The sequence below is a fragment of the Mastigoproctus giganteus genome, chromosome 8 (assembly GCF_048544385.1).
Source record: "Mastigoproctus giganteus isolate SK-2022 chromosome 8, ASM4854438v1, whole genome shotgun sequence".
Lineage (NCBI taxonomy): Eukaryota > Metazoa > Arthropoda > Arachnida > Uropygi > Thelyphonidae > Mastigoproctus > Mastigoproctus giganteus.
In genome coordinates this window covers 90,670,210-90,685,467 of record NC_143582.1, presented here as the reverse complement: position 1 = coordinate 90,685,467, position 15,258 = coordinate 90,670,210, and the positions used below count along the sequence as shown (strand labels likewise).

Below are 15,258 nucleotides of genomic sequence, written 5' to 3'. Positions count from 1 at the left end.
GTCAGAGTTGGGAAAGGTTTCAAGAGAGTATTTACCAAACGTAAGGGAATTCAGGAAGAAAGAACTTTGGTTTGCTCCTGGATTATACGGAACATTCTTACTGTATGGCCATGGCAGTCTAAACAGCAAGCTTTGTAAACTCGGTCTGTCTCCCTCCCCCACTTTGTCTTTGTGGGGGTTAGGAAAATGTGGATCATATCTTCTTGGAGTGCCACTATTACACTGACTTCAGGAATGAGTTACAATTGATCACTGATTTCTTACTAGGGAGGAAAAATTCTGATTGATTCAATCACAAACTGCATTTAATGCTTTTAACTTGTTTGCAACACGTGTATTTAAGTGTCCAGAGGAACTGAGAACTGCTATTTTGAAATAGTTGGAACTGGAATAAATTATATGGGTGTGCTGAATGTGTTTGCTGATATGAAGCTGTAGTCTTCTCCTAGTGTATCTTCGTTATATGAGATTGTATCCCATGATTTGACATGTTTATTGGATTTTCATTTGATACTACTTTATTAGTAGTCACATGTCTCTCCCTATCATAATGACTGTCGCTACTTTCCTAGTGTTTGAAAGAAGTAATGCTTAACTATGTCAACTGTCTTCTTTTCCTTGGCACATTGTTTCATGAGAATTAGAAATAATCTGTCAGAAGAATAGAAGTTCTCGAAGTCAGAAGAATAGATCCTCGAAGCCAGAAGAATAGATCCTCGAAGTGTATCTAGTAGGATAAGGATATACCTCTTAAGTTGAGGGGTTCGTTGAAGAAGATCCTTGACGATTGCCAATCCTGATTACAGGATAGGATTCTGCAAATCCTAATTATAGGACGATTATGCCACAAGAAGTGGCTACACTTTGACTGAAGACTGTTTCCACCTCCTATCTCTCTCTCTTCTTTTATCTTTGATAAATTTCTCCTAACTTCTCTTTACTACGGCGGGTCCCTTGATCTTAACCCCCCCGCTGTTACTATTCTTTCCTACCTTACACATCCTCAATTACTCCCACTATATTCCCTTTCCTTTTCCTTTATTCTGTCTATCCAGAAATTCTGTTCTTCTATAGACAAGCAAGATGGTAGTAGATTCTGGCCCACGTGGCGGTGATGGGAGGGGGGGTGGGACGTGGTGACAAGGTGTTACCGCTTCCTACCTGCATACCTACACATCCACACATCCAAAACACTACATACAAATGGCCAGCTTTGGCGTAAGCTTCAACACAAGAAGTGCAATAGTGACTAATGGGGGGGGGAACCCTGGGGTCGGCCACAATAACACATGAATATCCCTGTACCCCCAATTCACAAAGGATCAAAGAGTGACACCTGTTAGTTTAACTTATGTTCCAAGGGAAAATAATTCAGTCACTGCCAGTGGCGGATCCAGAAAAAAATGACAGGAGGGGCACCATTTTCTGCACTAGATTGGCAATCACATCAGCTGAAAATAGCATCAGTTGAAAATAGCAGGGCAACAATGCAAAAATAGATAAAATACTACGTTCATATTGAAAAAAAAAATTTTTTTTTGTCTAAAGGGAATTTAAACGATTGGTTTAAATTCCCTTTAGACAAAAGGGAATTTAAACGAATTTAAAAGACAGGGGACATGTGCCCCGCTGCCCTTATCCTGAATCCGTCACTGGTCACTGGTAAAAGAGGAATCAGGAAGTAATCACCTACACAAAGTCGCAATTATACTTCAAACACAGCATTGGTTTTTTAAGGGGAACGGGATCTAGAAAAATTAGACAGGTGGGTTGAGAAATGGCAACTGAAGTTTAATATTGATAAATGCAAAGTACTGCATATGGGTAGCAGTAACTCCAGAGCAACGTGCCAACTGTGTGGTACTACACTCAGAGAAGTGAAAAAGTCAAAAGACCTGGGGGGGGGGATAATTGTACAGTCAGATATGAAATTCTCTGAGCAATGAAGACAGCCTGCCAGGACAGCTCATTGGGTTTTGTTAATGATATACAGGAATTTTACTAGCAGGGATAAAGAGGTGATTAAGGCAATGATCAAGGCAGATCTTGAGTAATGCATACAGGTCTGGAGGCCTCAATTTAGGGAGGATGTGGAGCTGTTGGAAAGAGTACAGAGAAGGGCGACGAGATTGGAGAACAAAGGAGTACTCTTATCAAGGCTATGTACCCGCGAGGTGATCTGATTGAGTTGTTTAAGGATTTGAATGGATTGAGCAAGTTAAAAGCTAATGGGTTCTTCCTCTTGCTCAGACCACACACATGAGGGGACATACATTCAAATTGAGGAAGGACAGTTGCCTTTAGCATTACTATCCTTTTGATTGCTGGGTGAATAACTGTTATTATAGAGAGTCAATCTTATTTTGGTTGTTGTTGCTGAAATGTATTAATTGAAATACATTCGGGCGGATTTAATGTGTGTGATTTAGGGTTGTTAGTGGAAGCAGAAACATGATAAACTGGTTTAGTTTCTTCTCAGTATTTAGGTGGAAACCTGTATCGTGCATCAATTAAACAAAACAAATGTCAAAAGTTCCGTAGTTGAAATCATAATAAGAATGAGAACGTACAATTGTAATATGTTCCTATTTTTATTTTTATGGTCCCACACATGGTCCCACGATTTCTAATGTATTAGAAATTGTGGGACCATGTTTCTAAATCGTGTATTGGAAACAAACTTATGAATTCATTTTAATCGGATGACAAGTAAGAAATATGAACCCGCTGGTGTGAACTTCCAAAGTCAATTAATATCTTACAAAAGATCGTATAAATCGATGGTCAGAAATAATGATTCACCTAATGTAAATTCTGAATATGCTGCACTGAGTGGACAAACATCTACCTTTCTACAACTGTTTGCCTAATTTAATTCTGTCAATATTATTTAAAAAATTTACAACGGAAACAACAATATGGTTACAGCTGAAAACGTGACGTACTCTCCAGGATTATTTTTGTTGTGTTCCTTGAACCATTTCATCATACAAGAACAATCATTATATCATAAAATAAGTTAACTAAGATAACTCATAGAGAGATGATAATTGCAGAGTTTCAAATGATTAAGGCAAATTTTTCGATCAATGGGAAAAAACTGTCCGTATAACCTTCAACCTATCGATTCATCATAATACGATAGACATAATTCTCAAATATTTCTATTACACTGACTTTAGTATTATCGGTGGTGCTATCAGTACTGAAATTATGACAAAAAATTCGAAGAGCAATATTGATTATTAAAATAACTCATGTCCAAGAAGAAGCACATCCGAATCTTTAACACAATGGCTGATTTAGTCGGTATAAGGGGAGGGCAGAATGTTTTTTTCTCCCAGAAGCTCGGATTTTTCGTTCAGCAAACAGCAAATCGGGCACAAAACACACGCAATTTATATATGGTGCAATATGGCCTAAATTGCTGATATACCCAACAACAACAACAACAAACCAGCCCTAATTACTCATTCTATGATTGCTTTCCAGGAAAGTGAAATGGTATTCGCGGAACTGGGTACATTCGGTTGGCTTTGAGGAACCCTTTCTTTTGTTATGAGGCTCCCAAAACGTTTCTTTCTTTATTTTTAGAAAAGTTTTGGGGGCCGTTTCTTGTTGAGACCCAGGTATGTCGCAAACAGCGCATCTACTTTTACACGGCTCTGTTCCTTTCGCTTCAAAGATGGGTGCTACTTGCACATATGTCCGCTCTGATATAACTTGTCAGAGAGTTCCTAATTTAGAATCTCCTCTAACTTCAAATCACTTTATCCCATTCTGTGAAATTCTTCAGTTACCTCTATCGTTATCCCAAATCTACAAATCACTCGGAGCATATTGACTTTTGAACTTCAACTTTCTCCAATATAACTAGTGTTCATTCTTTGTCGCATCACGTCACATATTGAACACATTGAATAACAACTGTAACACGACTGTGTGCCAGCAACTTACGATATGCAAATGACCATGTACAATGAAGAAGTCTCGTATCCCAGCTGTCGCCGCTCGTTGTATAATAGTTCTACGTGCATAACATGTGTGAAGAAATGGACTCAGTCCTGGACCTTATTGTTAAACCTTGTACACTGGTAGGCTGATCTCAGTATTGCAGTTGTATAAACAAAAATTTACACTTGGCACGTCACGACCAGCAAGGTCTTAATCAGCCTGTATTGGTAGTAAATGAAACTCCTGTGCTCATATTTTCTTATATTCTCATATGCTTTACCTAAAAACAGCAGATAATAGCAGTGTAGTCTCGTAAGATAGGCAAAAAAACTCGCACTTACTGTGTTCATTTTTAACTGCTTTTAATTTTCTGAATTGTCCTTGTTTTTGAAATATTCCGGACATCGACAACTAGGGCCATAATGCACCAGTTCATGAGTAATGTTACAGTCCGAATTCATACGGTTGTGTTGTGTACAATACATTATGTTATGTACAATGTGTACAATTGTATTATGTACAATATGTGCCCAAGAGCTAATTCTAAGTGCACGCTAAAATCACGGAATAACTAGCAGCCGTGAAAGACTCCTTTCGCTTGAGATGGGATAACTACAGTCCCGATAGGACAGGACTTTAAGAATTCTTCCAGTCTCCGAAGAAATCGAACCTAGACCTCTTTAAGCGAGGGTGTAGTTCATGGTAGATCTCTGAGGAGATGATAACTACCATCAAGACATGCCAGAGCGGTGGCATCACATGATAAGGGAATGGCAATTATACCTTTAACAAGAAGTGGTATTTAATGATGGTATAACACTACGGTAAGTCTTCGTGATAGATATAGACAGTGAAAGGCTCCGTCCTCCCTACGCCGGATGGAAAAGACCTGAGTTCGAATCCCGTCAATGATTTGAGGATCTTTTATGGGTCTTTTTCACAATGTGGCTGAGTTAATTGGTCTCACGCTAGGGTAGCACGGTTTTTCCTCCAGGAAACTCGGGTTTTCCGTCGCAAACAGCAAGTCGACTACATTATATACAGCGCAATATGGCTTAAGTTGCTGATGCGCCTAAAACCCCACAAAACCTTGAATAGAATTCTTATTAACGTGTTCCTGTTGGCGAAGGAGAGCGCCATAGAAATATATCTGCCTTGAACTTGAACAGAGACTATCTTTTTTGTCCTGTAAATAACTGATTTTTCAAATTTTCTTTACGTTTTTAGAAATAACAAATTTGAGTGTAATCAACAATATGAAAAATCCTCAGTATTTAATCGTCACATGGTCTATTCTTTGTCAACAGATCATATCTACCATCCATGTTTTCTATAATATTCAGAAAACATAAAAATCAAAATGAATGTTAAAACTGCTTGACAATATATATTACTGCTTGTGATCGATATTTGTTTAGCACAAATTAATTATTTATATCTAATTCCATAAGCAACGAGTATTAAACTTAATGTGGCAGATTAATTAAATTTCAAGTACTTTAAGTAATTTTTTTTTTGTCCTGTAGGTTGACTGTCACCATGTTTTGCTACCACTGTCCATTGAATGTCTCTCCAACGACCGTTGGAGCAAGGCCACCTCCTATACCTTTCTCTATGTACTCAGCTGTCTCCCCATGTAAGTTTATTCATTTTTTAATTCCTGACTATATTGCATAACCTATGCAGGAGATTATTCTTCGCTTAAAGCAATCCTGAATCCAATGACATATGTAAAATCATATTCTCATACGTTAAATACACAGAACAGAAAAGAAAGTTTATATTTAATGACAAATATTTAATACATTTGTCATTAAACAGATAAAAACTGAAAAAAAAAAAAAAACTATGGGGATTAAATCTGCGGAGACCATAATATTCGGATTCTACTGAGAATAGATAGATTCTTAAACTTCACCCAGTAACATCAATCAAGTTACTTTTAATACTGCAGTTTCCGTTCAGTAGAAACAGGAGACAAAAACAGTGGGAGTCGATGAGCAGTCATAACATCATATTGCCCAGGAGTTCCAAGGAATGTAACTTCATTTCACCGATATGATGGAGGAAGAAACGCTTACAGAAGAACAAAAAGATCCAAGCTATACCAGAAAAATGCGTCCTACATCATTGTGGAATGGTCAAATCACTGTTGAAACCAGGTTCTCCGAATCATTTTTTAACTAAAAATGACATTATTTCTTATTTCATCCGAAACATTTGTTAATTGATTAATGGTATTTTGGTGAGTATTTTGTGATGCAGCAGCAGAAAGACACCAACAGAAATGAAGGTGAATAAATCCACGAGAACCATGAACATTGAATATGTTTATCCAGGCTGTACGCCTCTGCTTCTCTTCGCAGGCCCTCGTGGGTAGTAGAATCGCCGTCCTCCCGACACCGAGTGGAAACGGCCTGAGTTCGAATCCCTTCAACGACGTGAGGAATTTTTATTGGCCTTTTTCACAACGTGGCTGAGTTAGTTGGTCTTCCCAGAAGAGGTTAGCAAAGCTTTTTCTCCAGGAAACTCAGGTTTTTCGTTAAAATATAAGAATTTTAGAAGAGACAGTGCCTCCATATTTTCCCTCACCTATCTTCACCTTAATTGTATACACTAAGCATATTTATCCAATTAAAAAGATTTTAAATACACGAAAAGTGTCTTTAAGACCTAGATTTTCATTTTCTGATTCCCATATTAAATGGATAACAACTTTTATAACAGAACTTTCATAAAATTTTAGTACTTTTATATTAATACTTATCGCTATTCAGATTATTTTATTTTATTTTGTTTTTTTATTAAAAATAATAAATCCCTTGATTTGGACGAAACAAAATAAATTAAATCTAAGATTATTGTTTTCTTCAAGTCGATAAAGGTTCAAGTTTGAAACCTTTATCGTGTTTGGATATCGATGCCCTTTATGCCACACTGTATTAAGTAAAGTTATGGGTACACACGTTCCTTCAAATGCACTCGTTAGTATAAAAGGAAGACATCCTTGTGGCGATATATCCAGCTGGAAGTGGAGCACTTGTAACGAGAAGAGGCTGAACGGAAAAGTCTTAATGAAAATAACAGCTCAATGTAATTAGACAGTTAATTAGGTTACTTTACAGAACATTGCTAGTTTGACACGGAAATTAGTTCTTTTAATCACACAGCCCAACCAATTACCTCGTGAATAATGTCTGCATCCACACTCCTGCTACTTACATGTAGGAAGGGAGACAGAGAACTGTTCTATGGGAGATATATATCAAGAAAGTTTTAGAAATTGCTGTAAGATGAATTCTAACAATCTTATTACTTTTATCAAACTATTTGTAGTCAGATTTTTAAAAAAGCGTTAACTGAATGACATGGTTCTTTGCTGTCACTGCCGATATGAATTCTAACGCCATTCTGCTAACGAAACTCATGGGTGGCATTCATCGAGTCATGAATAATGGAATTTTCTGATATACGCAAAGTCGGTACACATGCTAGTTGGAAAAGAAACACAAACACCACAGTGTATGAAGTACAAAATAAAATGGGAAAAGAAATTAAGAGGCCAGTTACAAAAAAATTAAGCAAGTTAATCCACTTAATTTGCTGATTTGGTTAATCAATGAATAGATCAATGATTTGGTTAATCAACGAAAAAATTTTGATAAAAGGATGGAATTTTAAAAACTGAATATACTCTGAGTATATAGTGTATAAAGTGAGCAAGCATTTGATAACTAAAATAAGCAATTTAAAGATAAACGACATTACATAACCCCGTTTATGGTACAATGCCGGTCTCGCGATGCTGGTGGGAGTTATTTGAACATATCTTAGATCGCAATTAATGGTTAAGTGCTAGGCAGCAGTGGCAATCCTTTCCAGAGTCCAGCAATCTCCATTTGCTTTTTTATTTCTCCTATGACAGCTTCCTCTTCTGATAGCAATTGCTCCTACTGACCACTTGAGCACACATTGTTTCCATTCTGAATATACAGTAGACTTTATATTATCTGGAGGCGAATTAGCTGGTCTCTGTGACCCACGGAAGTCTAAATTAGTCTAAATCAGATGATAAAAAGAAATATCGAACGTTGCAGGCGTTGCTTGTTTACATTTCGCAATTTTCCTATAGACACGTATCTTATATAATTTTTCAGAAACTTTATCCTCACCTTTACTTTGCTAGATTTGAGGTGTAGTTTGTTATGCGTAATTAGTTGGAGTTCTTTTTGTATAACTTCGCCTCTTTGCATCATTTTGCCACTATATAAATGTTAAGAGCAGACGTTCAGAACAGACGTTGCAACTTCACCGTAAGTAAAGATAGTTGTGCCTAACGCTGACTAACTCGTGGCTGAGTTAGTCAGCGTTAGGCGAGGATAGCCAAGTTTTTCCCCTCCCGAAATTTCGGGTTTTTTTCATCAGACAGAACAGCCAAACCAACAAGAGAACACACGCAATTTACGCACTTAATACCACATGAGTAGATGAGTGTGTTCTCTCGGGTAACTCTAACATGAAATATTTATTAACTTTTTTTGCCCTAGTATATTCGTAAGAGTATGTGGGTTCGTGGCCGATTTGCACTTTGGGGAACAAAGCTTTTGAGACGCGGAAAGGACCTAGGTTTGACTTCCATCGCCTGCCTATTCTTGAGTACCTTAAGTTTTTCTCTGTTGGTCAAAATTCGAACATCACATGCCCATGTCTGTAGTGGCTTGAATGTTTCACTATTGTCACTGTTTTCGTGATTAGCTGATAGTCATAATTGCGGACTTAACTGTAAGGGGAAACACTCTATAAGGAAACATATTCTGTAAGAAAGACAGAAGGCACAGACTACCAGGTGAAAAAAAAAACAAACTAACGATGCATCAGCTTCTTGATGGATACATAGTAATACACGACGAGACTTTAAAATTTAAATTTAAAAATTAAATTAAATATTAACGCTAAAACGAACTGTTGAATTAGTTAATAGACGAAATGATGAATTGGAAGGCAATGTTGGAAATGTGTCGCGAGATAGGACAAAATGTTCTTGTCCACGATTCTTCCCAAACATGGTGAAAGCATTGTCGATTAACTCTAGGCCTGAGGGACTCTGCAAGGCTCATGGGGGGAATTTTTTTCAGCATCTGCATCTTCGGCTTTAGTTGCTAGGCGTAATTTATTTTGTAACGACGGTATTCACTTAAACAGAGGAGATGGAACGGTTGTTGGTATTGCCATTGAGAAGACATAAAGGTTTGGGGAACTGTTGTTCGGAGGGGGGGGTAAGGAACTCAGCACACGACCAACTCAGGCCAATGGCATGGTTTAAATTACATTTACATCCACTCTGAGAGCGCGTCTGTGCAACCTTTAATTATTCTAAACACTGAAAGGGAAACTAATAGGAGTAAACTTCACCAGCACTCTAGAAGCACATGAAAAAACACTTAAAAGTAACTACTGCAGTGCATTAGGGGAGTCAAAAACTATAAACATTGTCTATGTAGTAATTCCAGTAGTATTGTAAACAAATTAAATGAATTTGAATATTTTATCGAGTGAGCTAAATGCTGATGTAGTTAGGCTTACTGAGTCCTGGTGCCACTCAGAGATACAAGATAAAAAATTTCATTTAAGTGAATATTGAGTGTTCAGGAGAAACAGGGAGGCACGGAGGGATATGGTATGGAGTGATGCTTCTCAGATCAAGGTAATGCGAATATTTAGTCATTGTGGTATTAAACGATTTGCAGTAAAGGGAAGATGTCAGTTGGAGTATGCTACAGGACAAATGAATCTAAAGAGTATGACAAAAATCTCTTTCGAGAGAGCACAAGGGCCTTTAATATCCTAAATCGGGTTCTATCTGTATAGGTTTCTTAGTAAGAACCAACTTGATAGTGAGGAATAAAAGCAAACAGCACAATACCATAAAACGGGTTGTATCTAAAGAAATCTGTGTGGTCATAGTAAAGCTTAGAGCTTCAATTTCAAGAGAGGGGACTATATTAGAATGAGCTATTTCTTTGTCTTCATTAACTGGAGAGGCTACTGTAATGTGTTAGATAGAAATATGGCATGGAACATATTCAAAAGATTTATCCTCGAACTCCACAAAAGTATTCACACCAGTGGTCAAGGTCTTTATATACTGTGATTTTAGTGTTTTGCACCAACCTTGCGTAGAAGTAGAAATAAAAACACCAGGGAAACTAAACTTTTGATAACTGTATTTATAATAAATCAAAATACCCGCATCTACAATAAATTTAACTTTATAATAAACTCTACATATAAATTATTAAAATCTGCTACATTACAATCAATACAATGCATAAAATATAGATTAAAACGATAAAAACCCGTAGCTTTCAAAGGCTCAGCAACTTGCTGAGCCTTTGAAAGCTACGGGTTTTTATCGTTTTAATCTATATTTTATGCATTGTATTGATTGTAATGTAGCAGATTTTAATAATTTATATGTAGAGTTTATTATAAAGTTAAATTTATTGTAGATGCGGGTATTTTGATTTATTATAAATACAGTTATCAAAAGTTTAGTTTCCCTGGTGTTTTTATTTCTACTTCTACGCAAGGTTGGTGCAAAACACTAAAATCACAGTATGGATATACCCAACCTCAGAGGCCTGTTTGAAGAAGGTCTTTATATTGCTGATACATCCTGGAATCACGTGATTTCAGGATGTATCAGCAATATAAAGAATGTATAACAAAGCCACCGATGGGCTAAGATGGGCGAAAGCTCATTACGGGAAATTGCTACCAAGAGAACCAGGAAGGAGGATAGGGAGTTCTTATATGTTAATGCAAAAAATAAGAGAGTAAATCAAATAGGTCTCTTAATTCCTTGCAGTGGAATATCCCATAGAAAGGCTAGCAAAAATAACAGTCGAATAGATATTTATCGACGCTATTTGCAATCGAAAGCAAACTCGAATCTTTGGGGAATGTTAAGGAGTCAGATTGCTGTAAAATAAGTAATTAATGTAATGATCTCAGCGAAGCGTTTGCTAGAAAAGCTACTAAAGATTAAAGAAGTTCGAGGATCCAATGGTATATATATTCAGTTATAATTAAAAAGGCTGCGTGCGTATGAATGTGTTAAATTGTTGAGGATGTTAATAAGAAAAAAAAATCACACAGACTGAAGAAGTGCTCGTGTCTCCCCATTTCAGAAAGGTTGTGTGGTGTGTGGAGACATGAGCGTTGGGTAACTATAGGCCAATGAGTTTCACTTCTGAGGTAAGGAATATCATGGAGCCTGTGGTAAAGGATGCACTTCAAGACCATCTCGTCAATAATGGTATCCTGCATGGTTTCATTAAAGGAAGATCATGCCTGACGAATATGACAAAATAACTACAATGTAGTCAATATACAGTCAATATTCATAATATTCATATTATCCCTGATGAAAGGCTGCTATATAAACTGGAAGAAGTTGGAAAGAACTTACGCTGTACCGCATGCTGACTAAAATATAGGAGACGGTATTTTCATAAATGGTCAATCTCAAGGGTGGACCATTGTAACAAGTGGTGTTTCTCAGGGCTCAGTGTTGAATCTCCTCCGTTTTATAATTTTAATAAATAATATTGATGAGGATAATAAGGGAAACTCAAAATTTGTTGATGATTGGAAGGTGAGAAGGGTGGTTAACAAACCGAAACGGGTCATGTTGTTTCAAGACTTGGATCGGCTACATATATGATCCCAAAAATAGCAACTAAAATGACAGAAAAGGAAGTCATGTATAAACTAGAAAGTAGTTCAAGACGAAAAAAAGGTTTAAGTTTTGCGATTCAATATGATATGAAATTTTTCGTACGAATCTTCAGTCAATAGTAATATTGCTACTATTGACTGAAGATTCGCATGAGTGAAGATAACAGATTAGCGTATTAATAAATTCTGATTGGTCATACTTGTTATAGGACGTTTAAGATATACCTATCAGTGGAATATTAGTCTTAAATTATTTCAGTAGTGTGTTCTTTTTCACAGATTTAGTAAACTTTGTAAGATTTTCTAATTTCTCTACTAAAAATCAAAAATGCGTCTTTCTCTTCTGCGAAATAGTACAACAAAATTATATTGTAAAATAATATATTGACTAATGAAAATTTATTTCAAGTCAAAAATAATCAAACGATTAAATGATTTGTATAATTAAGAGTAGTATTCCGCTCTTTTTAGTTTCTATACACAACATCACCAGTGAATCCATCCATCCAATGAATCCAACAATTTCACATAAACCTCAGTTTGCGAATGATATTCCAGAATTACTGGTAAAAGTTTTTAGTCGAGTTATTTAATAACCACTTTGTTTGCAGTTGTATCTTAATGGTCTCGTGCATTAGTTTGCCGTCAAAATATAAATATATAGACAGAGACATGCGCACAAATATTGCCTTGCTCTTAGATGGTATACAATGAAAAGAAACGCACGCACTTGAAAAGGTGAGGGAGAAATAATATCCCCGCTATCTCACTACCTCCTGATTCTAATTCTGTAACATTTGCATATCCCTCTTCTGCTTATTTTTCCCTAAGTGCCTAGAGCGAACGCAACTATCTTCTTATTCCAAAATAAACGAAATAAGCGAAGGTAATTCTCAGGCAGTGCAAAATTTGAAATTTCTAAACCTCCACTCTTCTAATATTTTTGCAAGGTTTATCATCTTTCATGATACGCTCAAAGTTCGCATATTTCTTACACGAATGCGAAATTTTGTTGTCTTGCGCGTTATATGTGTATGTGCTTCTCTAGCAATCGTTCCTTCCAATTGTAACCAGTTTACTTTTAAGGCGAGTGAATATTATGAAGTTTCCGAGACGACAAGAATGCCCATAGGGTTACACAGTTTCAAGTATTACGGCAAAAGGACTTTGCATTTTTCATCTGGACGAAGAGTTAAAATTGGCGAAAACAGAACTCAGCTGTCTATTGCCTTTGCGAAAAGATTCCTAAATCAGACTCTTTGTATGCCTGGTCGCCCAGATAATAACCTTTGTCCCTATTGACTTGATTCAATTGGGCACACAACCAGGTTTTCTAGTTTGCTGACTGCTAAAGTCTTTCAGATCATTTCAGCACTCCAATCTTGAACGCACACATTCGTGCCATTACAAAGAAACGCCAAACACTGCGGGAAAATGATGTATATGAAATTTCGGTACCGATTATCTTTAAGAAAGAAGTGAGGGGTGGGTAAGGGAACGAAAGGAGGTGAAGTAACTTTGATCTGGACGCTCCTGAAACAAGTCGTTGCCGCCTGGCTTTGAATAACTTAGCTCCAGGCTATTTGCTGCATCGCACTGCCGTCGACCAACGCCTAACAATATTCTCCCTTCTATTTGCATTATGATCTACCGTTCGCAAGAAATTGAGTTCTTTTTTTTTTTCCCTCTCTCCCTGACTCTTTCCCCTCCCTATTACATTCTGTCCGAACGTCAATCTACCAAAAGAAGATTAGTCAACAGACATGTATATTAGATGCGCGAGCACCATTGACTCAAGCAAAGAAATAGCTAAGCTTACAATTTATCGAGTTCATTCTACTTGTTTGCACTTTCGTTGGCTTCAGGTCTCCACTAGAGGACCATTGAGCCCACACAGATACGCATTCCGCATTGCCCGTCGCTAGAGGGCAAGAAACATGTAATGAATTTACTAGCCTCATGAGCGATGTATTTGATTCAATTTGGTGCCCATTGCCTTTCAAGTATGGGCTACTCGTGTTCTCGCCACATGACGAGATGAATGCACGCTCGATTTTGGGGGAGGGGGTGCTGCGCGGGGGGGGGGTTTATCGTATTGAATTTTTCCGGCAGTAGCAGATTGAGCCATGCCATTTTCACATTTTCCTCACACCCACTTTGCTCTCTCTCTCTCCCCACAGACAGCAGCTATGGCTATCAATCAGATCTCCACGACGATAACTTCGTACGGAGGAAGCAGCGAAGAAATAGGACCACATTCACTGTACAGCAGGTTGGTACCACTCTCCGTTACCATGGAAATATTCAAAGTTTTAATTTTGATAGCATTCGGTGAAATAAAGTGTGTTGCGTGATTCCTATATAATTTTAATGTTTTGGAAATTTAATAATGATATATTGAAATGGTTGCTTTGCCTTTTTTAATCGCTAAATGAATAATTAGATTTATAAATCTTAGTTTCTATGATTTAAGTTGATAATTGGGACTTATAATAGCCTCGATGACGCTTCAAGTAGCTCTTCGGAAAGTCATCAGAGATTCAAGTAAAAACGTTAATGATTGCAATGGGAGCTGAAACAAGCGGAGGTAATTTTGTTAATCAAAACCGATGAGAGTACACACGTTGGGTTAATATAAATATAATTTACAATTTCTATCACGCGCAGGTTCTAACACGTCTTTAGATTATTTAAGGTTCATGAGTATTTATGGAAACAAGTTAGAAGCAATGTCTGTAAATAAGCTATACTTGACTAGCTAAGAAATCTCATCCACCATATTTTACTTAACCCAAACGAAGCAAATATGCATTACTTTGCCAATAAAAAAAAAGGAGAAGAAAAAAAAGTACTTATCACTCGCCCACGTTGATTAGTTAATAGCAAACATCTTGAAACAAAATGAAAGAAACAGATGAAGTCAAAGGAACATGCACTGCATCTATATATATATATATATATATATATATATATATATATATATATATATAGGGTGTCCAAAAAATGTATGCGCACTTTATCAGCCCATAACTTAGTAACCTTTTTTTCCTTTTCAGTTGCAAGTTGGTGGTAATAATGGAGAAGACCAGACATACATTTGAACAGCGGAAATTTGGTTTGAAGTGATATTGGAAGTCGGAAAATATCAACGAAGTCCAGAGACAGTTTAGGAGTGAATACCACACTAAACCACCAACGCGGGTCACAATTTCGCGTATTCGTGATGTTTTAAGCGGATGGCAATGTGCAAAATGTGCACGGGCAACGATCAGGAAGCCCTCGCACTTCCACGAACCCCACGAGATCACAAGAGGTGCTGGAACTTTTCTGACAAACACCAAGGAAATCTGTCCGACAAGCTGCTCGTGAAACGGCAATCCCCAAATACAGTGTTCATAACATTTAAATCGTGCAAAATGGAACAGCTACACTCCAAGATTAGTGCAGGCCCTGATCGAAGGCGATCCTGATCGTAGGGTTGAATTTTGAGAGTGGTTTTTAAGAAAATCTGCAGAGGACGCTCTGTTTTGCCAATAAGATCGTTTGAAACGATGAGGCAGCGTT

At 37.1% G+C, this 15,258-nt stretch overlaps 1 protein-coding gene across 1 annotated transcript in view; it reads left to right on the top strand.

The window, feature by feature from the left end:
• The window catches only part of LOC150081713 (uncharacterized), a 157,957-nt gene that overhangs the window by 84,436 nt on the left and 58,263 nt on the right, over positions 1-15,258 (top strand). The window contains exons 2-3 of the mRNA XM_090380293.1: positions 5,481-5,590; positions 13,875-13,966. Coding sequence (XP_090236419.1) covers positions 5,494-5,590; positions 13,875-13,966 — 189 coding nt within the window. The 5' untranslated portion in view covers positions 5,481-5,493. The remainder of the gene's footprint in view (positions 1-5,480; positions 5,591-13,874; positions 13,967-15,258) is intronic.